At 40.8% G+C, this 24,673-nt stretch overlaps 1 protein-coding gene across 5 annotated transcripts in view; it reads right to left on the bottom strand.

Annotated features, from left to right (window-relative positions):
* rbms3 (RNA binding motif, single stranded interacting protein) overlaps positions 1 to 24,673 on the bottom strand; it is a 265,018-nt gene that overhangs the window by 130,688 nt on the left and 109,657 nt on the right. For all 5 annotated transcript variants that reach the window (XM_010793775.1, XM_010793774.1, XM_010793779.1 and 2 more), the window contains one exon: positions 12,945 to 13,102. In XM_010793775.1, the coding sequence (XP_010792077.1) occupies positions 12,945 to 13,102 (158 nt within the window). The remainder of the gene's footprint in view (positions 1 to 12,944; positions 13,103 to 24,673) is intronic.

The raw sequence follows: 24,673 nt of genomic DNA, 5'->3' as shown, positions 1-24,673 counted from the left end.
CAGAACAGAACATGTATAGCTTTAGTTACCTTATTTTAAGTCATCACTGTTTTCTAGCCATTTGTAAGTATTGTGGGTACTCCAATCATCAGTACAAGTATGTGCACATATAATGAGAAATCTTCCTAGTCTGCTAACACTCAAGACAATCTACAATTGTATTGGATTTTATTTTGTAAAGTCTTTGATGCTAATGCAAGAGACAGGTGTCACTGTGACAGACGCACAGGAGGACAGAGCACAGGGATACAAAGATGGTAAAGAAACATGATGTCTTTGTACTTTTATTTCAAAGATAAAGGAGAATAAACAGGCGGTAAGAATGAACAACATTAAAAAAAATGGAAAACCAGAGACAGACAGCACATAAACACGCAGGTGTTCACACAGTCAAGTAAGAAAAAGAAAGAGAAAACAAGTATGTTGTGTGTAAGTTTGCATTGTGCCATATAGGTTCAAGGTTCTTTATTGTCAAACTAACATAGCTACAGAGTAATTATGTCGTTGAAAATCTTAGGTCACATTCTTCTATATACTATGCAGGTGTGTCTCCAGTTACTGAGAATCAGGAGGAATCATCTTGTTGAATAAAAGCAGTGTGTGTCAGCTGCCCTTGAAAGTCATCCTTGATCTCAAAGTGGCTCACATATTACACATGAGGCTCAAACAGAGGTCTCGCATCCTTTATACTCTACATATGTGCCAGATTTGCCCCAGTTTGTGACTCTTACAACCTCAGATCCAGTGCCTGGATACGGTTCCAGGTACCTGCTGAGGCTGGAAAAAGGAGTCTTTTTTATTATGGTCCTTGGTCTTGGAATGACCTTCAATCAAGCCTCAAACTGAGGGCACTTGTCTCAATAGCATGTTTTAAATTGAAGTTGTCTGAAGTCCTTACCTCCAGCTGCTCTTGCAGTAATAAGTAGTGTGCCTTTCTTACTGTCCTAATGTGCACAATGTAAGCACGTCTTTTGTTTTCTTAGTTATGTTCTTTGTATTTTATATTTTTGGTTTATGTGTAACGTTGCTGCCTTCTTGGCCAGGTCAGCATTGAAAATGAGATTTTATCTGGTTAAATAAAGGTTAAATAAATAATACCAGGCATTGATTTTGATAGAAATATTTAAAATGTTTGTGAAATGTTGTTGTTTCGCAATGCATCTATTAAAAAGGTGTGTGGATGCAGACAGAAAGGTCCACTGCGTAGTACTTAAAGGTAGGGTAGGTAATTTTGGAGAAACCAGCTCGAGTGTGCTAGAATTTGAAAATACACAACCGAAAAAAATTAGCCACTTCCTTAAAGAGCCCCTCCTCCAACACACACAAACGCGCACATGACCAATGAGGGCACGAGATAAGTTTGTGCACAGATGGAAGCTGACAGACAGGGCGGCAATCCAATCCGGCCGGCTAAACGGATTGGATGTAGTTTTTACAGTATTAGGGGTTCCACAGATGACATTTTTTAATGGATTTTTGTCAAAGCACTCAAGATATTCATTGCTATCGGGATGTTAAGAGCATTCCATGGAATATAACAAAAAGTGTTTCTGAAATAAATTACATACCCCACCTTTAAGGGGATCTTTGAGCAGAAACGCAATATGATAGTAGGATCTACGTCTTCATTTGTGTGCGATCACCTGAAACTACGAATCGTTGTGTTTTTGTTTCCTACGAAAAAGCCTTTCATATTTGCATAGGGGAGGGCCCTATTCCACTGATTACACTATGTCGCACCGTCATGTTTCTACAGTAGCTCAGAACGGACAACGATAGGGGTCTTTACCTATTTCTTCTTAAAGGTTTCTGACAAGCTTGTAAAACTGCAGCAACGCAAAGTTTAGCCAGAATTTAATCGCTTTTAAAGTAGTATAACTGAGAGGATGGCCTCTAATCGAGGTTGAAGGTCAATAGAGATACCATTACGTAACCACCGTCTTACTTTCCGCGCCTTGTTACCAAAGTGTTGTACAGGGAGGGGTAAGCGCCAGTTGGTTGTGATCTGCAACAGCAAAGGTCGATCAAGCTAACTGTATCACACTGTCCAATTAAGCTTCAAAACGCTTATTTTTAGTTCTAACTTAAATGAAAGCAGGGTCATATACTGTATGAGCAAGATGGATGTTCGATTTTCCATTCTCCTAGTGAAATTACTGCATTTATTTTAACAGTTTACCAAAAACTTTTAACATTTTAAAATCTCTAGCACAGGATCTGTAGGAAGGAAACACTGCAGGTCAAGCAACATAAGATACTAAGCATTTATAGATAAGAAACACTGTTGGAAAATGGTTAAATAAGAAGACTGGTGGCTTTAACATTAAACAAGAAGTTACAAAGAAAAAAAGGCAGAACATTAGATAGAGACAAAGTGACAGACAGATGAATAAATCAACGCAGCGGGAGGAATAAACAAGAGGGCCCAGCTACCCTGATGGACACCAGGCAGGGAGCAGAGCAGCTGTTCAGTCCACAAACTCTAAGTTGATACAGTGATTTCTTCTCATGACCTCTGAGCCTCTGAGCTGACAGTTTGGTGGTAATGGCCTTTATCTTTATCCCAGCATGAAAGTGCATGTGACTATGAAACGTTCTGGCAAAGTGAGTCCAAAGTCTTGAATTAAGCACAAATAAAAGCCATAGCCAGCCTGGACTGGACAAAATAGTATAACTAATACTTTTGTTAAAGTGTCTGCATTACAAAATAGTATAACTAATACTTTTGTTAAAGTGTCTGCATTATGAAAGGAGAACAGTAGAAATATCAAAACATTGTGTTGGCAAGCATGAGCATCAATAAATCAAAGAGGTTCCACAAATTGGATAATTCGTTTTTTGGCTTTGGCACTCTATATCTTTTTTCTTGGCTGAATTTCATCTTGTTTTTTTTAGGTGCTGGGATTCCCCCGTGTTTTGTTGGCGGGTTTGTGGTAAACTGCCACATGTTTACTTTCAAACCTTTTACGTCTCTAAATGTGGGAGGCATCTTGGAACAGAAAGGTAATCCGGCCTGAAGTGGTTGCTTTCTTTTCTTATTTCCTCTACATCAACAAATGCTTTCGTCATGGGGATAAGAAACACATTGGCAGCACCGGAGAACATCTAGTATACTTTGGCGTCATATATATAGTAAATATAATCTGCTAGAGTAAAGAAACAACTAAAATAAAAGCTTGAGGTCCATTCATTTCCTCAGAGCGGTGCATTACTTGTTTCATCGCACACATCTGTTGGAGTTGGCCATGGTCTCTCTCTGTGGTCATTAGTTGTCATCAACCCTTCTGATTTCAACTTTTCCTTATTTCCCCACTGATGCAAATTCTTTTCATGAACATTCATTTTACCTGGCAAGTGTGAAATAGATGACAAGTTGATTAGAACCATTCAAACTTTCCAACCTCCCTATATAATAATAGGAATAGATTTTTAGCTGCAAGCAGAAACACGGCCACCGGGCTCCAGACAGCCCATTTATAAAAGGAAAGAGGGTGATTTAAAAGTTCTAGCATGTGTTCAGAATTCATTGTTGGAGAGTTACATTTAAAACAATTTATCTTGGCATTAAGGGATTTTCAATAAAAGAAAGTTTTAAAATTCAGATTGCCTCAGGTAAACTGTTCCTACAATTTATTGTGTGTCACTTGATGAGACAGGCTCAATCTGCTAAATCTGTTCATTACGTATTCCTTTGAATTGAGTAACTTTTTCCTCATGAATAATAACCATTCCTTTTTTATTATTAAATCGATATAAAATGTGTCTGTCGGTCACCTTCATGGTGCCCTGCCCTGGAGACGTAAAGGGAATGTTGTGTCATGTTTGCTCTACCCTTTAACCTAAATGGACTCTAATGTGATCACAGAGGATGTCCATGCCAACCAAGAATCGTAATAATGTCTTTGTTCATTTACTATGTTCATATTTCTTGGTATTTTGGTTTTATATTGTTACTTTTATGCTTGAAACTTGATTTTATGCTAAAGGTGTTTAAAGGCAATTTCTTCTGTGGGGTCAGATATACAGTAGGGACATTGGATTGTTTTAATCGGATGGGCAGTTTAGACGACAAGACAGTTGAAGCAGGAACGAAGTTGACCACAAAGACATGATGCCCTCAGACTAAGCCTGGAGAAGTGAACTTGAGAACACTGTGTGCTAACTGAGGGGTGTGTTTCAAGAAAAATACAAGAAAAGTGAACAGGACACATTAGCCTGTTGCTCTTAGTATAGCACTAAGGGGACTTAAAATCCCACTGTACATTTTATTCATATTCTATTTAATATTGAATAATCCTTTCTTGCACAGAAATATCCTGCATTATATTTGTTATTGGAAATTTGTATTTCCACATGTATATTTTCCACAAGTATATATATTTTTTATTTTCTATTCTTTAACTTTTTTAATATGTAAAGCTATTTTTCTATTTCTGAAATATGTTGGACTGTTTATTTATTGTGTCTTAATTTCTCTTATTTACATCGCCTTGTGTTTTTTATGCTGCTGCAACGCAAACATATCCCAAATTGGGATCAATAAAGTACCTATCTATCTATCTATCCTATCTATCTAGTCTTCTTATTTTTCTCTCTCACACAGTCACATAAACACACTCACACTTGTCTTCTTCAAAGCCAACCTTACAGAATAGCCCCTGTTTGTTTGGAAATTTCCAACCTGTCAAACTCTCATGCCTGTACTGTCTGACATGCACAGATGAACACATCGCATCTGTGCTTTTGCTGCTTCTGCTTTCAAGATACTGCTTCAAATGAAAGGGAAAGTGAGTGGGGGGGGACATGTGGAGGCGGGACAGTAAGTGAGCGAGTCAGAAAGTCCAAAGATCTTAGGTCTTGCCCCCAACGTCCATCAGTCTTATTGAAATGAACACTCAGTTGGAGTTAAAAAAAACTCTCCTCTTCTGTACAGTTGGAGAAAAAGAAAAGCAAAACAGAGTAATGGGTGGGGGGGCAGAAGACCGCTGTAAAGCTGCATAGTATATTGCAGCAACAACTAGATTGGTTGCTCTGGTTTAGGGTCTTACTCCTGAAAGCAAATTGAAGCGAAAAGCAGTCCACAGAACTTAAAGGACTTTGCATGTCTAGTATGTTGTGTGGAACTAAGCTCTAGAGTCATTAACAGAGTCGGCTTTAATTCAAAGTGTATGTTTTCTCCTGCTTTTAAATATTCAAAATGTCTAAATGTCATGTGAACGGTAATGGGCGGGTATAAATAATTCAAATAACTAGCCTAAGGCCAAATCAGTCTCTTTTTTCACCCTTGCTCTGAAATCGATGTTTGGGGAGGAAATAGGCGTTGCATTTCAGTCAGTTTGGCCCGGCAAGTGAACTGACTATGTCATTTCTGCTGGAGAAGAGAAGTGGGGAGATTAACAAAGTAAAGAGATGTAAGGGAGCAGATGAGACTGAGGGGGAAAGAAAACATGGAGAGAGAGAGAGAGAGCACAGCAGATGATAACAATGAGAAAGAAGGGGTGCAGTGAGAGAGCAAGAAAGGCATTCACACTTGGAAAAAGAGGGTATTCAGACTTGTGGTTCCAGGAACAGCAGATGCTTCTACTCAGCATGAAGCTGTAGCTGTAGGAGTAGTTTCGTTTTGGAATTCCTGTGGCTGTCTCGCTATTTTTCAGAGGTTAGGCACGCTATCTCCTTATGCCCTCATTGACGCACAACTTGACATCATGGTTGAAAGACTAGGGTGCGTGGGGGTTGGGAGGGAGCAGAACAGAGATTGCGGATAGACAGGTGAAGATGCATATACTACTGGATTCAGAAATTAACATCTGCAAACACTGTATGTGTAGATATATTATTTTGTAACAAAACACATTGGTCGGTATGTCAAGAAAATCAATAGTTCTGTACCAACTAGATCCCAGAATTGTAAAACATGTGATGGTCCTCGTGTTCAGCAGTGAGGTCTGTAGATACTGGGGGCTTGAGACTAATGCCTTCCTGCGGACGCATTCAAATCTGAAATTTGAATTTAGAATTTGAATTCTGCTTTTCGGTTTTGCACAATTTACTCGGTATGGTTGTATCAAATTGGTTTTCAAGACTGTGGAGTTGCACTGGTAGTGTTATCGACTACTTAATCTTTCAGTTTTGTAACATCGCTACGCATAAAGAAGCATACTTTGATAAGGATCTCCTAAAAAAACGATTACCAAGGAGTAATTTAACTCCAGGCTTTCAAAGGAGTGTGATTGTTTCTCTTTTATCCGGGAGAAATCAGTGGTGACTGACACACTGCAGAGGTAATACAATAACCAGTGAAACAAAAACATTTAAAACGGCACCGTGACCAAAACATGTACTGAGTGTTAAAAACTCAACATGTTTGTGACTCGCTCAAATTGTTAAATAATACTTGCTCGTTTATATCTCTCGTGAGGTTCTACTGGTGGAAGTGGTGATGGAAAATGTGGGTCTCTGATGCTGGACTGGAGCGTTTCTGCTAATAATTCTTCTTAGTGCTGTCAGTTTTTGAAACAGAGCCTTGGGACAGGTTGGCTCTGATAGCTTGGCGGCTAATGTCAACACTGGACCTCAGAGAGTCATTACGTATAATGTGGTGCTGCTGAGTGCCCGGGCCTCTGCTCCATAAAAACAGGTGGTCCCAGGGTCACCTCTCCCTTCTCTTCCCTTCGCCTCCTCTACTTAGCATACCTTATGGCTCTTTCTCTTCTCTCCTCTCCTCTCCCCTTCCACCATTCCCTCAGCACACACAGGAAAGGTTATTTGGACAATTGGTGGTGATGAGCTCTTGATTTGGCTCACACTTTTCGTTTGATCAAACCGTGGCATGGAAGCAAAAGCCGGGGCAACTGAGGGGCGCAGCTGTGGCCCGGCCATGACAGAAATTGCGTGAGGAAAACCAGAAGAAGAAGGCGGAGGGGAAAGGAAGAATCATAAGAGGAGGTAGGGTTGAAGAGGTAGAAGAGGAGGAGCGAGGAATTGGGGGTTTGAGGATCTCTAGGATCCTTTGCTTTCTTGGCAGTTTGAGTTATGGATTTGTGCTGCTGGCAGAGAAAATGTGAACTTCTTTGTCCCTGTTATTCCAGGTGTTGGTCCTCATAAAGACTACAAAGAAATCCCTCTCATTCTTCCTTTCAACCGTCCATCCAACAACCTGCTTCCGTCCTCTCTATGCCTCTCCTGGGTGGTGGATTGCTAACAGGAAAAAATGTGGGTGCTGCTTTAAAGCTTGTTAGACAATCAGGATATGAAGTCTGCTCTTCCCTAAAGTGTTTGAAGGCTTTGTTGGCTGCATTGGAAGAGCTGGCTGCCATGATCTTTGGGTTGGATGGGGTTTGAGTTGGGCTTAGGGTTGGCTCAGTGCCTCAACCTGGCTGGTTAGGCCAAGGATTTTTTCTCACAGTAACGGCTGTTCTATCCATCCATCCATCCACCCAGTCATACAGCCCGCCAGGCAAGTGGGAAGGCCTCTCACTATCTGGGTGTTTAGCCAACAAATCCCCACTCCTTTGGCCTGTTCTCTACACCCATACATCAGGCTGACGGCTGTGGAGAACCCAACATCCAGCCAGCTGAATAAAAAAGAGATTAAGCACCCACCCGAATCCATTTAATTACTCGTTCAACAGCTCACGGCATGGAACTCCAACCACTGTGAGAACATTGGTGTTCTTCAGCCTTTACCGTTTCTCCCAGTGACCGCAGGGAGGTTGAAGGAGGAAGCTTGTAACAAAGAGATGTTGGCCATGGCAACTCAAACAAACGCATATTCACTTGTTAACTGCATGTTTGCGTGTCTGCAATTTAAGGTATTCCTACCAGGTTGTGTAAGTCTGTAGATCGAAGCCAGTTGAAAAGTCTGTTTTAAAAATGTCATCACATCACATCTGCAGGCGTCATGCAAAAGTCAGCATCATGAGTTTATTTTAATTTTATTTGTTTACAGTATTTGTACCCATCATTCGGGATAGGGATTAATAAGACTGTATCAATGCATATTCCTTCAACGATTCCTCTTATCAATCAAATTGTGTGATAGCTTCCCCTGTTAATACCTGATACATTGTTGGGTGGGTACAAATATTTACAAACCATACCACCAAGGTTTTTTAATTAAATGTTCACGTTTACGTCATTGATATTGGATATTTGCATAGAAACATAAAAAGACAAATATAATTTTCAAAAAAAATAGTTACTTTGTTAATAAAATCTTGGCATTAGTAGTTTAAGTAGTGGAATATAAGCTGCTTAGAACAAGTATTAGGAAATTAAACATTATAATTCATATCACTCTCTCATATCTATTCTGTATTCCTGACATCTCTTTCAAAGAAGTGTATTCAAGTGTATTACCAAAGACTATGACTATTTAAACACAACATTAATAGTGTTATAATTTATCTCCAACCAATACTAATTAAGACTTAATAGTGCTTGAACGTGTAATAATGGGTAATAGGGTTTGTCCCCTGTTTTTTCTAAGTGAAACATTAAACAGAGCGTGTATGCTTTGTCATTGTGCATGCACAACTAGAACAAATAAAACTTAGAACAGGAAGTGGTTGTTGATTAACAACTTTAAATGTCTTCAATGGTAGAGATCTTTTGAAGTTGATAATCACTACTTTATATCAACACTGATCAAAATGAGCAAATGCTTAATAAACGGATTTGATTTGTTTTAACCAAAACATTTAAACTTCTGTGTTTTAAGTAGGGATGAGTATCGTTAAGGTTTTAACGGTACTACTACTTTTATCGATACCGCTTATCGGTCCGGTCTTTTAAAAAGGTACTCTTATCGGTTCTTTTGGAGAAAAAAATAAGCTAAACTAACTAAACAAATTGTGAACAAAACTAACATTGCTTTTTATTAAAAATTAAATACATAATATTTCACATCAAAAGAAACAACAATGTTTTAACAAATCGTATTAAATAATCTGATAACAGAACTGTAAACAGAATAGCTGAAACTTTAACAAAATAAATAACTCAGTTACCGCTAATCATTAACCCATGTTTATATAATTCAGTTAACACCCTGTGTTGCTGCTAGCATACAAAACATAGGCTACCTGACATGGAAAAGTTACTCGTGGATGGGGCTACAGAGCTTCTAGAAAGACAGTCGAAAACGGTGCATTTCTCCGTCTGAATGTGGTGAACTTTTGTTAAATGTTTTGACAAATTGCTCGTGTTACCGCCCTTACATGCTAAACTCTTATTGCGCTTTTGGCAACGAGCATTGTCAACATCGGGACGGGTAAAGTTTAACCACACCTCGGAGCGCGTTCTCTCTGCCATCTCCGCCGTGTGTGTGTGTGTGTGTGTGTGTGTGTGTGTGTGTGTGTGTTGTGTGTGTGTGTGTGTGTGTGTGTGTGTTTTGCTGCATGTAGCAACTGCGTGTGTGTAAATGGCCCCGCCCCCTCGCAAGCAGGTGGGGGTGAGAGATCTCTCGTCTGGATTGGAAAAATAGAAAAATACAAAAAAAGTCTTCTTGCATATTATAAACGGAGTTGGCAACCCTAAAACTGCAATATAATGTTTGTGTAGCAATAATACATATGACATATTTTTTACATTTTTCAAGTACCGATAAAAAGACCGATAACGTCAGAGCTTAACGGTACCACGGTCTTTAATAATTAAACCCCGGGGCCCGTTTAATACCGGAGCTCGTCACCCATCCCTAGTTTTAAGTGAACTGTGAACTTTGGAAAGATGACAGGCTTTTGACGGGGGTTACTGAAATTGTGACAGGATTGAGGCAATGAAATATTATAGTTCACAAGGATAGGGTTTCAGCCACAGTAGACGGGATTTATTTTCTTGGCACTTCTCAGGCAGTGTGCAACAGCCTCCAATCAGCAGCTATGATATGGCCTGTTGTCAAAAATGCATCAGTTGGACAGTAGCATTTGAGATAGTGGTGAACCAGGACGATAAATGCTGCTTCTCTGCCCCATCAGGGAGGAGCTGAGTGCTGGGGGAGGACTGGCCATCGACGGAGAAACGTAGGGGGGACCCAGGGTGCAGCAGACTGCAGAAAAGTCGCATGACCTTTTTTGGAACTCTGCCATCCGCCTGCCACTGAAACACAGTCTGGCTAATTAAAGTTTCAGTGGCATTGGATTTTCACTGGCACAGCACCTCGGGCAACCTTGGAGGCTCTTAAGCAGGCGATACACACAGAGGGAAGGCGGGGAGATATAAGTAGAGAGGCGAGTATTGGAAACGGTTGAACAAGAGGACAGCCACTAGAGGACAGCAAGGCAGATTCCAGCAATAACAGTCAAAGTCAGTGGCTTTCCATAACACAGGAGAAAAGCCGTATATTAGAATGCAAATCTACAGTCACAAACATGCACACTACCGGGGTGCTTTACATAAGCTTCGACAAGGTTTGCCCTTCCGAATAGTTATGCTCAAAATATTCAAGATCATATGGAATTAGAAATGAAATTGAAACTGTCCAACTAGGTACAACTGGGTGAACGGAAGAGCTAAGCGAGAGATATGCGATGTCAAAATGCTGAGTGCTTTTCCAAATCTTATCGGGCCGCCTCTCAGGCTAATGGAATTTTGATGGGTCAGTATCAAGAATAAATGCATGACTTATGACACGGGCTACCGGGAGTATTACCAAATATACCGGACAGCTTGTTCCCGTCTCCAAAGGATCATTGAATAATTGGCTGCGTTTGACCAGGACATTTCTGGAAATATGGCCAAGAAAAGGTTATGCAACCAGACAGACTCGCTCATGGCCTGCATTTCACAAATCTACTGGCCTTGTCTCCATTAATGATCTTGACCCCCTTTTCACCATTTTAAAAGTGGAAGGGCCTAATGGAGCCGAACAAAGCTGCTTGTGTGTGTGTGTGTGTGAGTGTGTGAGTGTGTGTGCGTCAGTGTATGTGTAAGAGAGACTGAGACACTTAGAGTAAGAAAGCCCCATATGACTGTGTTACAGCTTGATGAGGTCTTGGTCTGTGATTCCTGGGGGAGGTGGTTCAATCGTAGCTTTATTAGGCCTTATTGAGCTGTGTGTAGGCAGGTGTGTGTATCAAGAAGATTTGGCAGAGCTTCATGAGCACCTTTGTGATTGTCCCTAAAATACACTCTGTTGGTAGCAGTTTAATGGGGTGTGCAAGGTATTGTAGATGGCCTGTCATTTTCTCCTCATAGGTTAACGTTGTAGTTTGATCAGATTGGCATTGAAAAGCTTTAATGTGTTATTTGTGTTTACATACAAGGGCCTGTTTACAAAAACAACATAAGTAGGTTAAGTCTAAGTATGCTGCAGCTATGTCCACATTCACTTATGTCATATACACTGAACAAAAATATAAATGCAACACTTTTGTTTTTGCTCCCATTTTTCATGAGGTGAACTCAAAGATCTAAAACATTTTCTATATACACAAAATAACCATTTCTCTCAAATATTGTTCACAAATCTGAAAAAATCTGTGATAGTGAGCACTTCTCCTTTGCCGAGATAATCCATCCCACCTCACAGGTGTGGCATATCAAGATGCTGATTAGACAGCATGATTATTGCAAAGGTGTGCCTTAGGCTGGCCACAATAAAAGGCCACTCTGAAACATGCATTTTTGCTTTATTGGGGGGGGCTGGGGGGGTCCGAAAACCCTAGGGTTAAACCCTAACCCTACGCAGTGCAACACATCTCCTTCGCATAGAGTTGATCAGGTTGTTGATTGTGGCCTGTGGAATGTTGGTCCACTCCTCTTCAATGGCTGTGCGAAGTTGCTGGATATTGGCAGGAACTGGAACACGCTGTCATATACGCCGATCCAGAGCATCCCAAACATGCTCAATGGGTGACATGTTAGGGTTAGGGTTTAAACCTAGGGTTTTCGGACCCCCCCAATAAAGCAAAACTGCACGTTTCAGAGTGGCCTTTTATTGTGGCCAGCCTAAGGCACACCTGTGCAATAATCATGCTGTCTAATCAGCATCTTGATATGCCACACCTGTGAGGTGGGATGGATTATCTCGGCAAAGGAGAAGTGCTCACTATCACAGATCTTTTCAGATTTGTGAACAATATTTGAGAGAAATGGTTATTTTGTGTATATAGAAAATGTTTTAGATCTTTGAGTTCATCTCATGAAAAATGGGAGCAAAAACAAAAGTGTTGCATTTATATTTTTGTTCAGTGTATAATTTGAGTTGAACTTACACTATCACACATTTTCCAACATTTTTGTTAAGTTTCATTTGGTTGTTTGCATAGAATAATGGTATTTTAGCGGCGTCCTTTCCCATTAGGACATTTGACTTGGTTGTTGGCTTTATAGTTTGCTGCACTTGAATCAAAGCTACGCTTAAACGCTCCAAACGAAAATTGGTTTTCCATCTTGTCCAAGTACAACTACCTCCAGACAATGTATCTTGAGTCCGGTCTGGCAGCTATTAATTCAGCTAATTACTGAAATCTGATCGTGTCCGGGTAAGCTCCCCATTTGACTCATTGGGACTCTGGGACAAGCACTTAAAAGTTTCCCCTCCACGTGAAACATCTTTATCATTTTTAGCCTGAGAAATTGCCTCTATTAAATGCTCTTAAAGAGGGCAGATTAAATTAGTACCTCTATACATATAAAAAAGATTTAACTTTTGTACTTGATCATTATATGCAATATTAAGTTTCCAGCAGAGGAAAATGCCGGAACGATTCTCCATTTCATTAACATAGAATATATGTAGGGATTAATATGGAAACACAACGTTTTCACACTGATTAAATATAAATTGATGACATGTATTATAAGTAGGGAGTTGGAGTATTATAAAGAGGAATACTGTACACTTGGTGAAACACATACAGTCACGAGCAGTACATCATTCCAATTACAGTCCAATTACACCCCTCAGTGTGAATAGAACATCTGTATTTCAGTGTACTCACGGTTGGCAGAGTTTGATGAGGTCCTGGTCGGTGGTCCCAGGTGGCAGGCCTCGGATGTACAGATTGGTCTTACTCAGCTGCTCCGCCCCTCCCTGGCTGCAGCTGTTGGTGCTGGGGCTGGGAGGAGCCATCGGATGAGGGGGAGGAGCATAGGGCTGCTGAGAAAAGAGAAGCAAAGAGAGGAAAGATTTAAACTGATACAAAATTGATTTCATCTTGGGATGATAGGTTAAAGATTTAAAAACACAGAGGTAGGTTGGAAAACATATTACATAAGACACAGGAGATCAAAGTGTGATAAGGAATGGAAAATATATTTTGAAGAAACAGCAGGCACTACCAGTTCATTGTCATTGAAATTGTGACATTAAAGGGCGGCTGCGAGGCTAAGAGGAAATGATATCAGGGTCACTAAGAGGTGAACTGAGCAGCAGATAATATAAATGAGTAAAAATTCCAAGAAAAATAAACTCCTAACCTCAACCCTAACTAACACATTACGGGAAAACATTCTCATGTGAAGAAGGTCTGCACAATGACATTTGAGATGACACCCTCCGCACACTTTTACTTTCAATTATTGTCACCTTTGTACATATATTGCAATGAATTGCATCTGTAATTCATTGAGAGAGGGCAGGTATTTTTCTTGACAAAAACTGGAGTCAAGAGTGGAAACATTTCTACATTGGTTATTTTAATTAAACATTTCACCAAGGAGATTCTCTGAAATTAGGGTTCATAAGGCCTCCAGCAGCTTAGAACAGATTTAAATGATGGCAACTTCCTGCTAACTATTCATACCCTCAATACCAATTCCATTACACTGTAAAACAATTTACACCTCCAAGGGTGTGATATCTTCACGCAGTAATCCTCTCCAGCTTATTTCATAAACATCTTTATATCAACCTCTTTTTTTTCAGCATAATTTCTATCTACTGAAATCTATTCAAATTGTTCAGATGTGTGATTCCCTTTCTCTCTTTCCCCTCCTCTGCTCTCCTCATGTGCTGTTGTGCTGTTAGTGTAGATTTATGGTGTAGGTGTCAGGGCCCCCTGCTCACACTCCATTTATATCTCTATTGCGGGGACACTGCATATAGTGACAGGAAGAGAGAAGAAGGGCCCTGTGGACATGAGCGGAAAGAGAGAGAGAGGGGGGGGGAGAAAGACTAGTAGAGAAAAAGAGGCGATGCACACTGAGTGAGTGATGGAGGAAACGGTCAAATGAAAAAAAGATGGTCAGGCAGAGAGGGGGGCATGACTAAATACCACCACCAGCTCCAGTTAACCAACTTAACCCCTTATCCTCCCCAGAGAGAACCGAAAGACCCCATACCATGCCGTAGAAACACACACACACACACACACACACACACACACACACACACACACACACACACACACACACACACACACACACACCATTAAACCTCCAATCCGCCCCACACGTTAGCAGCGGCTGCTGAAGCATGGTTGATTTGATGCGCTATTTTAAGCGTGTGTGCCATGCCAGCGTGTTGCCTCCCACTCCCCAGACAAAGAGCCGGGGTCCCTGGAGCGTGAAGAGGGAGCCACGTCCATCAATGGATGGCAAATTACCACGCTGAACTAAGTGGAACTGATGGGCAGCCACTCGCTGTGCCGGACGCACACTACTGTACACACATCTGTGTTTGTGCACTCACACGCATACACGCCACGTGATGACACAGAAACACCTTTCCCACACGGAAGCCAACAACAGTCACAGCACACCATCGCCAGAGCTGTTTGAAATCCTTAAGGGCAACTTCCACTGAACTTTCAAGTAATCTGTGAAAAATCTCAAATGGAGTCCTAGACTGCAGGCCATGTCCATGTCAGGTCACAGATGGTCATTAGACAAGTCAAAATCATGAGGAAAGTCTGTGAACAATGATGAAAATGCCTTGACATTAACTATTTAGCTTTCTATTGTGATTTACTTACACATCTCAGATGATTTTTAACTCTTTCCTTTCAAATAAGACTAATCATTTAATGTTGTGTGGCTATATAAGGCCTGCTATTTACCAGCGTCGCTCCTGTATCAGGAAATATCACAAAGAATACTTTACCGGGTGTCCGGATGTCCGTCTGTCTGTGTTTTTTTTCACAGCAATTGCTTGGCAAGCCGTGTAAGATGCAGTCGAGAAACTTTACAGATGTGCGTGTGAGTGTGACACAAATAAAGTTCAAAGAACTCAAATTTCGACAAAGTATGCACACACAATGCCTGGTTCAGATCTGGCCAGAATGTGTTGCCTCTCTTTATGCACGGTTTACTGTTCGCTCTCCACTTTTGATTTTTAATTAACATACATTTTTCATCAATCGCCTTCTCAAGTTACTTCATTACAACAAGAGAAAACTTCAAACCTGAACATTTGACTTAAATCTGACTCAAGTGTGGGTTCCAGTCTTTAACTTAATCGCCAAACACAGACACACACACTCCTTATGCAGATTGTGCCTCCCACTGCTTAACACACTGCTCACACTTGGTTCACAGACTGAAATGAAAACGCAGCACTAGTCTCCAGTCACTCACGTTTCCATGCAGTGGCAATAGAACAGAAGAATCTTAATCTCTTGAGTGCTCAATGGGAGTTATTTTCTCCCACTCAAAGTCATAGGAATGTGCACAGCTGCAGTTCAAAACTTGTCTTTGAGGCTTTCAACTCAGGTCCCCCTTCCCTTGTTGTTGTATTTTCCCCTTGTACACTGTATAGCTGACATTACAAACAGTACTTAACATACCATGCGACACAAATTCGTACATATTCACAAGCACAAGAACGAGACGCTACACAAAGTTGCTGTCAGCGCTGAAGGTTAATTGAAAACCCCTCTCTTTTTCGTTGGCTTTCTTTCTTTGTTTTAGCTCTTCAGTAATACAAACAGCCCTCCTCCTCTTTCTTCTCCTCCCTGAGCTCCAGGCTTGGCTAGCATCCTGGGCTTTGGAATTCATGTGTCCCGCCCTATCGATTTGCTTTCATTTTTTAAGGTCAGAAGCTGAAATCTTACACAATGAGGCATGGAGGGTCAAAACCAGCCCATTACTTACAGTGTTGGGCGGGAAGACGTGAGAGTGAGGTTATCCAAGGGGAAAAGAAAAGACCGGAAGAGACCCCCGGGACAGAGAATGGAATGGGTGCCGAAGATCAACTGGGAAAGGCGACTGTTCGGTGGATAGTGGGATGGGCTGAGTGGGATAGGGTAAGGGTTGTGTGTGGACTCACGGATTTATCTTTGATTTTTTGTTTATGTCGTAATATTGGAAACATTTATAAAGACTTCTAATGTTGCAGACTCAAGGGATGCAAAAGCTGGATAGGCAAAATACATAACTGCCAAAAGAGCCGGCTTTTAAAATGCTTCTGTGAGTCTACATGTGTAATGTATGTATATACATGCGTCGGGGGCAGGTTGTGAACTTGTACAAGCGTGGGGGTGAAATGAGAATGCACACATCGGCTGTTGCTTCAACCCACAAGCACAAACACGCATTCCCAGCAAAACTGTTTCCGTCATTTTTTTTGTTTAAAATCGAATTCTCTCCTGGCTTCCTCCGGTCGCCCCACTTGAGGTTAATAACCAAGCTTGTTTCGCGTTCCGGATGCTTCCGTGACTGCTGTTTACCCTCTGCCTGTCAGACTGTAAAAATCCAGCTTCTCAAATATATAATAAATACAGGCCTTGTGTGTCAGAATGAAGAGGATTGAATACAGCACTTGACAAAAGGTATTTCAGCCAGAGAGGGGAGGGATTGGATGATTGGGGGAATGGCAGGGAGAGACAAAGGGAAAAAGAGCAGGAGTTAAAGAGAGGAATAGAAGAGAGTCATGGAGAATAGCTGGTTATGACACTTCAAAAACCTCCAGGTGGTAAATGAGAAAAACCTCCATTCTCCCTCCTCCCTACCCAGCTGTGACATGCCGCTACAGAGGCTTACTGGGGATTTCAATTTGCCGCACTGTATTTTAGATGGGCAGAATGGTTTACACAGGCCCAATTTACCAAGCCACCAGTGCGGGGGGGGAGGGGGGGGGGAGTTACACAGCTTCCGTGACATGCCAGCAAATGTTTATGAGTGAATTAAGTGCGGATGATAAATCTTACGTGCGTTGCTTAGGCTGAGGACACACAGCGCTCTACTGTATATTCACACACATTCTTTATACAGATCAGTGCTGGCTCTCACTGTCACTGAGATGAATATGTAAGCCTGAACCTACGGTGTTTAATGTTTCTTTCACGTCCAGGTACTTTAAATACAGTATCTTTACTATATAAAGTCTTTATGCATCGAAGCGATTAACGTGTGTTATTTTTAACCATATTTATACTATATATGATCACTCTTTATATTGTGTCTAAAGACCTTCAATAGTGGTTAATGTCAGAGTTTATAGATTGTTATCTCCAATGTCTACTGTATATTTTCTACTTGATTGTAATGCTGTTTTAATTCTATTTTGAGATGTTTAATTTCTAGTATTGTTTATTTCTACTCTTTCATTTCTACTTATGTGCAATGCCTGGGTTTGTATTTGGGATGAATAAAGTACCTTTTATCTTATGTAATTTATCTCAAATATCAACATTTTCAGCAGCCCATTTGATTTGGATTATACAATGGGTTTGGTAGGGATTGATTTACCTTTAAATAATAAATATACCAGGAAGCGATAACATTTCATCTTTTTGATTAAAGGGAAAGTAAAGGACAGGAAAATTAAAGCAGAAAATGTAAAATTGAAAAAATTAAATTTGATTAAGTGCTTATGATATGGAATGTCTTTATCGTAAGCACTTTGGTTTACCCTTCTTTACAAAGTTGCCTATATCTTTAGATAAGGTCGCTCCCAACGGTTTTAAACATACGATGAGAGTAGACAATGTTTGCCAAACAGAGAGGAGGACTAATTGGAATGAAGGCAGGGCTGTGGCTCTCCTGGCTTCTCTCTGCCTGCCTGCACTCTGCAGGGCAGGGCTGCGACGGGAGGAGAGGCGGCTGTGCACCACCGTGGTAATTGGCCATGATTTATAGGAGGCCATAGCAGCCAGCGAGAGCTAGCTCAACACTGGCAGGAGGCCAGACAAGGCCACGCTGTCAATATCAGTAAGCCGACCCAACCCAGCCCAAAGCCCCACGGCCAGGACCAGATCCGCTGTCACCTTGCAGGAGGGTGCACATGTCTTGTCTGCGCGCATGCTTATTTCCTGTTCTCTGTGTCCAAGAGTCACACGAGTCAGATGCACACAAAAAAAACTGCCAGAAAAAATGACAAGCAGTCTCCTTAAATTGAAGAAAAAAAGCCTCTCAGCTCATCCTCCATTAATTCACGCTGGCAAAGTCTCTGCAAAGACTCTTAAAGACAAGCATAGTCCCAGAGGCATCCCTTCCAAACTGCCAGAACTAACAGCTAGCTCTGCGGTCGGCCACACTCACATCAGCCTCGAAGCACAGAAGGAACACAAATCCCCCCATCCATTCTTGATAGCTGCTTCCAAACCTTTAGCCCCAAAACATGTATCCCGAGAGCGAAGGGAGGGAAATGCGGAAAAGACAAAAGGCTCGCCTGCTGTTTGGTTGTTCTCTCTCCGTCTATGCTCGTCAAGGTGAACCCCAGATGAGTGAACGGCAAAACATCCCCGAATCACATGGGTATTCAACGCCGATGATTCTACAGCCAAATGTATCCTGATAGGGAAGACTGAGAGCTTTCTGTATGCAGGTGGGTGGAGAGAGTGCATGAGATGAGAGAAGGGGGATGATAGGAATAAAAGAAGGAGAGATGCACTTTCGGATATGAAGGAGTTGGAGCATTTAAAAAAAAGCTAAACCAGGAAGAAGGGAAATAACATTTATGAGGAAAGAGCATATGAGAAAAAGACAGATTAGTCATTTGGACGGTGTGATCCTTTCTGGGCTCCCACTGGCCTCCTGCAGGTCTTCCTCCTCAGTGTAAACAGAACAGCCCTGGGATCTGGGGCAGTGGTTAGCCAACGCTGCTATGGACAATGACGCAGGGGGCTAATTTTAAACTTGCTGATTGTTCCATCTCCAGTATCTCTCAAAACAGAGCTCTCTCTCTCTTTCTGTATTTCCCCTCTCCCCCACAGGCTCTCTTTCTCTCTTACTTCTCTTTGGGGCAGATAAGGGCAGGATGTTTTTTCCGTGTCAGGACCCTTGGTCTGGATACACAGCCTCAGAGTTAAAATAGAGGCCATATCTTTCCCGGGGGGGGGGGGGGGAGATAGAGACGATAGGGAGATAGGATACATACATATTATCTGACAGAGAGGACAAGAGCTATGGAGGTAAACAAGGCGTGATTTATGTAGTTTTAAAACACTGAGTCATCTGTCTCCTCTACAAGGGGGCGACCACATGGCAAAATGAGTCTTAAATGCATCATTTCAATAAAATAAATGGTGTATTTTTGGTTAGAAAGAGATATGATGTGATTGCTGTGTTCTAAAGTATACTGTAAATATGGTACTTTTTTTTGGTTTAATTTATTTACACTTCCTTCTGAGGATTTCATTGGTACTCTCAGAGAAGCACTTTGGGATCAATAATTAGTCATGGACCTCCACTGTTTAGAAAACTAAAAATAAACACGTGCAAGGAACAATGCAAATGTATGAGCTAGAAAAGAGTGTTTTTTGTTTTCAAAAGGCTTTTATCAGGAGAGAAGCATTTTAGAAGGAAAAAAGTTCAAAGTAGAATTTGTCCTACAATAATAATAACCCCATGCTTTATGATATTATTACAAGATATGAGAGCTCTTAGAGCTTAAGGGCCGGTCAAGTGTTTCCATTTATTTAATGTGACCATGTGGTTCCTCCAAATAAGATTTAAAAACATTTTGTTCTCAGAAAAACGTTATTATTTTTAACCAGTCAAATAGAGAAGCTGACTTTTGAAACACTTATGTCTCACTTGACACATCTAATGTTACTCATCAGACCTAGACTGTGCAGATTCAAGCCTTACAATAATAACTAACCAATCAACAATCTTAGGGAATATGTAGGGATCTAATATTTGCACTGATGTTGACCTGGTCAAGAGGTTTGATGTGCACAAAATAGGGCTGCTCAATTAATCGTATTTTAATCGCGATTACGAGTATGGCTTGCAACGATTACGAAAACAACGTAATCGAAATAAAATGATTATTTTTTTACTATTATTATTCCTTTTTTTTTGGTTTTTCAGTTGAATTATACTTAAAGTTCTGGGTAATCAACTGTCAAAAACATCCTGTTCAAAAAAAATTCTCCAATAAATGGATGTTTTCAAAGTCAATGAATAATCCTATTTAATAATCGCAATTACAATTATTGACCCAAATAATCGAGATTATGATTTTTGCCATAATCGAGCCAAAATGCATTTATTTCATCAATTTATTTATTATCATTATTATTTAATAATGATGGCATTATGTCAAGGCAATATTAGCAATCCCTGGTCTTATGTTACTTCATGTATAAATAATAAATAAAAAGAGCAAAAAAAAGCACAAATCATAATTTCCCGCTAGAGGATACCAAGAACCGCGCATTTACAGAACAGGAGAAGCCCCGGGCCCAAACAAAACACCTACACAAGCACATCATCAGCTTCTATGTTTATCCGCTCCTCTGTCAACCGTAAACTTGGTTCTCTGCGGACATTAAAGGTCAACCGATGTTTAGGTGACATAACCGGGAGTAAAGTGTGTTTGTGGAGAGCGATTACTGCAGTTTGGTTACATTGAGGTGACCGCTGCGGTGGGATCCGTAGAAAAAAGAGCAGAGAGCGAGCCGTGGGCAGCGCCAAAGTGAAACTCGATGGACATAAATATTTGGGCTGATTTGTCATCATTACGGCCAGCTGGGTCTGTTTGCAGGCTAGTCGGTGTGGGAGTGGAGGGACTGCAGTACGGATGGAGCAGGGGAGTGGGAGGAAAGAGGCACGCTTCAAAGAGAGCAAGCAGCGACCAAGAAAAGGACAGATGATGATAGAGAGTATGGAAAGAGAGAGAAAGGGAGTGATCTACACTATGAGTCACAAACTGAACCTGAGCTGGCAGCAGCTCAGGTTCGCAGAATTAATCCACTGATATACTGTGGCTATGATCCATAGACAAATAATGGATACAGATTGGTCCCCAGGTCACTTATTTAACCAAACCCCTCAATTGTCAGCTGACAGATGTGGCTAATGGATGTTCCTTTATTAAAGCATGAATCATTTGGTGTATAAAATGTCTGAAAGGAGTGAACATCTAATAAGATGATGTCTTCAGATTAATGACACAAAACAAATGATTGTCTTTTAATCAACTAATAAATGAATCATCATCGAAGCACACATGTGGTCTGGACCTGCTGCAGCAGACCAATAAAGAGTATTGTTTTTGTAATTTAGAAGGAAAAATAAAAGCCAACATCTGATATATGTGAATAAATGTATTCTCTTGCATCATTCGACTGAGGCTTGCTCTTGTATTCCAATACATTTCATGTTTTTTGAACATTATGCGGCCTGGCAAGCCCTCCCGTCACCAGAGCTCTGCACCCAGAGGACCCTCAGACATAAAGCTTCATGTCTGTGTTATACAACACCAGACATTAGAAAGAGGGCAACAGCCGCAGTGAGGGAAGACCCCCCCCAGTCTCTCTCACTCTCTGTCTCTAATTGGGCACATTCTTCAGGAGTCAGTTATGTTTTTCACAGGAAGTGTAAACACAAACAGTGAGTGGAAGATTGAGAGAGAGCGGTCCTAGATCTGTTTCAGCATGTCTACCAATCAAGTCACACACATGGAATGGCTTCCTGGCCTCCAATGTGCTCATACGCTGCATACAGATAGAGAAAGTGGGAGAGAGAGTGAATAACAAGCAACTGTGAGTCTCTTGACTTAAAAAATACATCTTAAAGTCTGGTCTCAGCAACATAACATATGCTACATGTTAGTTCTAGGTCCACTGATCTTTGTCTGGCAGTCCAGAAAGACCAACTTGCTGCCTGCTGTTTCTGAATGACTGACTAGATAGCCGGCCAGTTGATGGGAGTTATTGCTCAAGTGTGGATGCCAAGGGGAGACACGGAACAGATTGATATAGCCGAAGCTTGAGCCGTCCCAGAATGCCATTTGTTACGCAGTTCTTCAGACAAACAAATTTACGTCTCCTCTCCCAGAAGGTCAACTGTGCTCAAATTCATAAATAAGGCTGTAATTGGTGCAGGAGCGCCAATGAGCTTCAAAGGTCCCCAACAGCCCACTGCATGAGTTACTGTGTGACACTGACTTCACTGTGTGTTTGACTGCATGCCCACAGCAATATGTTTAAAGTACTACGTAATGTTGGCTAAACTGAGTAATGGTATCATTGCTTTTACAAATAGCACACTCAGACATAGTATTTATACACATTTAGGAAAACTGGTTTTGCTTGGTAAGTGCTAGAATTCACTCAAAGCAGACATTATACAGTGTGTAAGTACACATGTGGTGCTGTGTGTATGAAAAGAAAAGGCTAAACACTGATGTTATAAGTCTGTTTGATTCCTGACCATCATTAGGCCAGTTTAAGATATGTAACGTCTTTTTTTAAAGAGACAAAGTATTTCCATAATCCATAGAAAGCTAAAGAAAATAGGTATAGAAAAAAAGAACATTTAGGAATTCAATACTTACTAAAAAGGCAACAAGATCAATCACTTTTAAGGAAAGAGTAAAGTAGTCGACTTTGTTTTAAATAATTTACTAATTCCTATTGATTCGGACGTATATTGTTTGCTTAAATGTAATGTTGCTTTTCATTAACTATTGAGGTGCTTAATGTTTCAGGTGATTAAAAGTTCACACTGACTGTGAGTTTAAAAATAAGCTGTTATTGTTTCATACTGTGAAATGATGCCAGACACAGATCCAGTTGAGACATACTGTATCTCTGATAAAGTCAGTGCTGAATGCGGGTGGTAATTTAACCCATTCTTTCACATTTTATTAATGCTATTTACAATAATATCATCATTATTCTGCACCTTGATGTGTGAACATACTGTATGTTACTATTATATGCCTGAGGAGTAATTCACACTCATACACTACCTATACAGTACATGTGTGATACACAGGAAACACACACACATAGGTGGATTAACTGTACAAAAACAAAGATGTAATCATAAGCAACTGGCACAATGGAAACCCAATGATAGCACAACGTAAACGCAACAGTACAAAGATGAAAGAAATGTATAGATTTATGCAGAGCCAAGGACACGCATCCACTTCACTTTGAATATTCATTTTTCTTTCACATGCAAAGTAGTTGCACCGGGTCTGGAATGTTACTTTTGGCCCCTAAGGAATATACTCAGTGAAGCGTCTCTGACAATTTCCAGACTAAATACTGGCACTAAACACCAGCCGCTGCTGTGGCAGGAAGCTTCTGACACGGCTAGAACACATCAGCTAGGGAAATGGTAAATAATTGGTTTCTAGTAGTTTAAAGGGTTATTTTATGATCTACATCTGAAAAACATATAGAGGGGTTTTGCATAGGGATCCTAACCAACCTGGCCAAAGACACAAAATCAGGTGTACAAGCAGTAGCAGGAGGAAGGTGGTGGCACTGATGTTGAAGCGCTTAAAAATGTACAGACCGCAGTTTGAAAACAGAATATTTCAAGGTCGATTTAGCACTTTTTGATTAAAGACACAAAAAGAGGCATATTGTAATTCAGGTATCCAGTTCTTTCTCTATATGATAATTGGCACACAAAAAAACGGGAATATTCTTGTGTGAAAAACAAAATGGCTTTGAAATGGTACATTATCCAGCAATCCTGTAATTGCGAGGCGAGCTGTAAATTAGATTTTGATGGATGTGAACTTCTGGATGTGTTTAAGAAAAGGTCATGCAGCAGCAGGCAATCAAACTAACAAGAATGTTGTTGTTGTTGTTGTTTTTTAAATGAGAGGGAAAAGGGGCAAGATGAAAATATCAATCTTGGATGTTCTGCATGTCATTTCCAAATATTTGCAAAACAAATGTTAGACTTTACACTGAAAAGAGTCCTATTTTCCAACTTGAGGGCAAATGCCTGATTTCCTTTTTTCAGACTTTATATCTTGGCTTCAGACTTCACCGCACTGTGAGGCCGGAGCCACTGACCTCTGTGGTTTGCCCTTCGGAGGCTCCAACCTTGACACTTCTGACAAATGCATTCCTACCTGAAGGCATGTTGTCTATTAGTCAGTTATTGTTGCTGTAGATGAGATATCATTTGTCACTATTTGCAGCAAGTGTATTCTTTGTAGAGGACTGATAGTGTGAATATCGACACATCATCTTTACTTTAAGATCACTTTGTCACAATCTTATCTCACAAGATATTCCCATTTGGTTGTTTTTAAGTATGCACTGCGTTTAGAAAATGGATAAAATATTCCTCACAGCCTAAGTAGCTAGTTGTATCAATATGTTGACCTGTCTTTACTGTTAAACGCCCATCTTGCTTTCCCTGCTTTCCTCCCTGTAGCCCTCAATAACTGAATCTATCCCTGCTAGTGCTCCATCCATCCTCTCTTCACCCTCAGCAATCCCTGCAGTCAGCTCTCATCTACCCCTAAATCCATCCCAATCCCCATCTGGCTGCTAGTCCTCCATTCTCCTTCCCTCCCGCCCCCCCC

The sequence above is a fragment of the Notothenia coriiceps genome, unplaced genomic scaffold (genome assembly GCF_000735185.1).
Source record: "Notothenia coriiceps isolate Sejong01 unplaced genomic scaffold, NC01 NC01_scaffold00037244, whole genome shotgun sequence".
NCBI lineage: Eukaryota > Metazoa > Chordata > Actinopteri > Perciformes > Nototheniidae > Notothenia > Notothenia coriiceps.
Note: the sequence above shows the minus strand (reverse complement) of the source record. Positions and strands in the feature narration are given on the sequence as shown.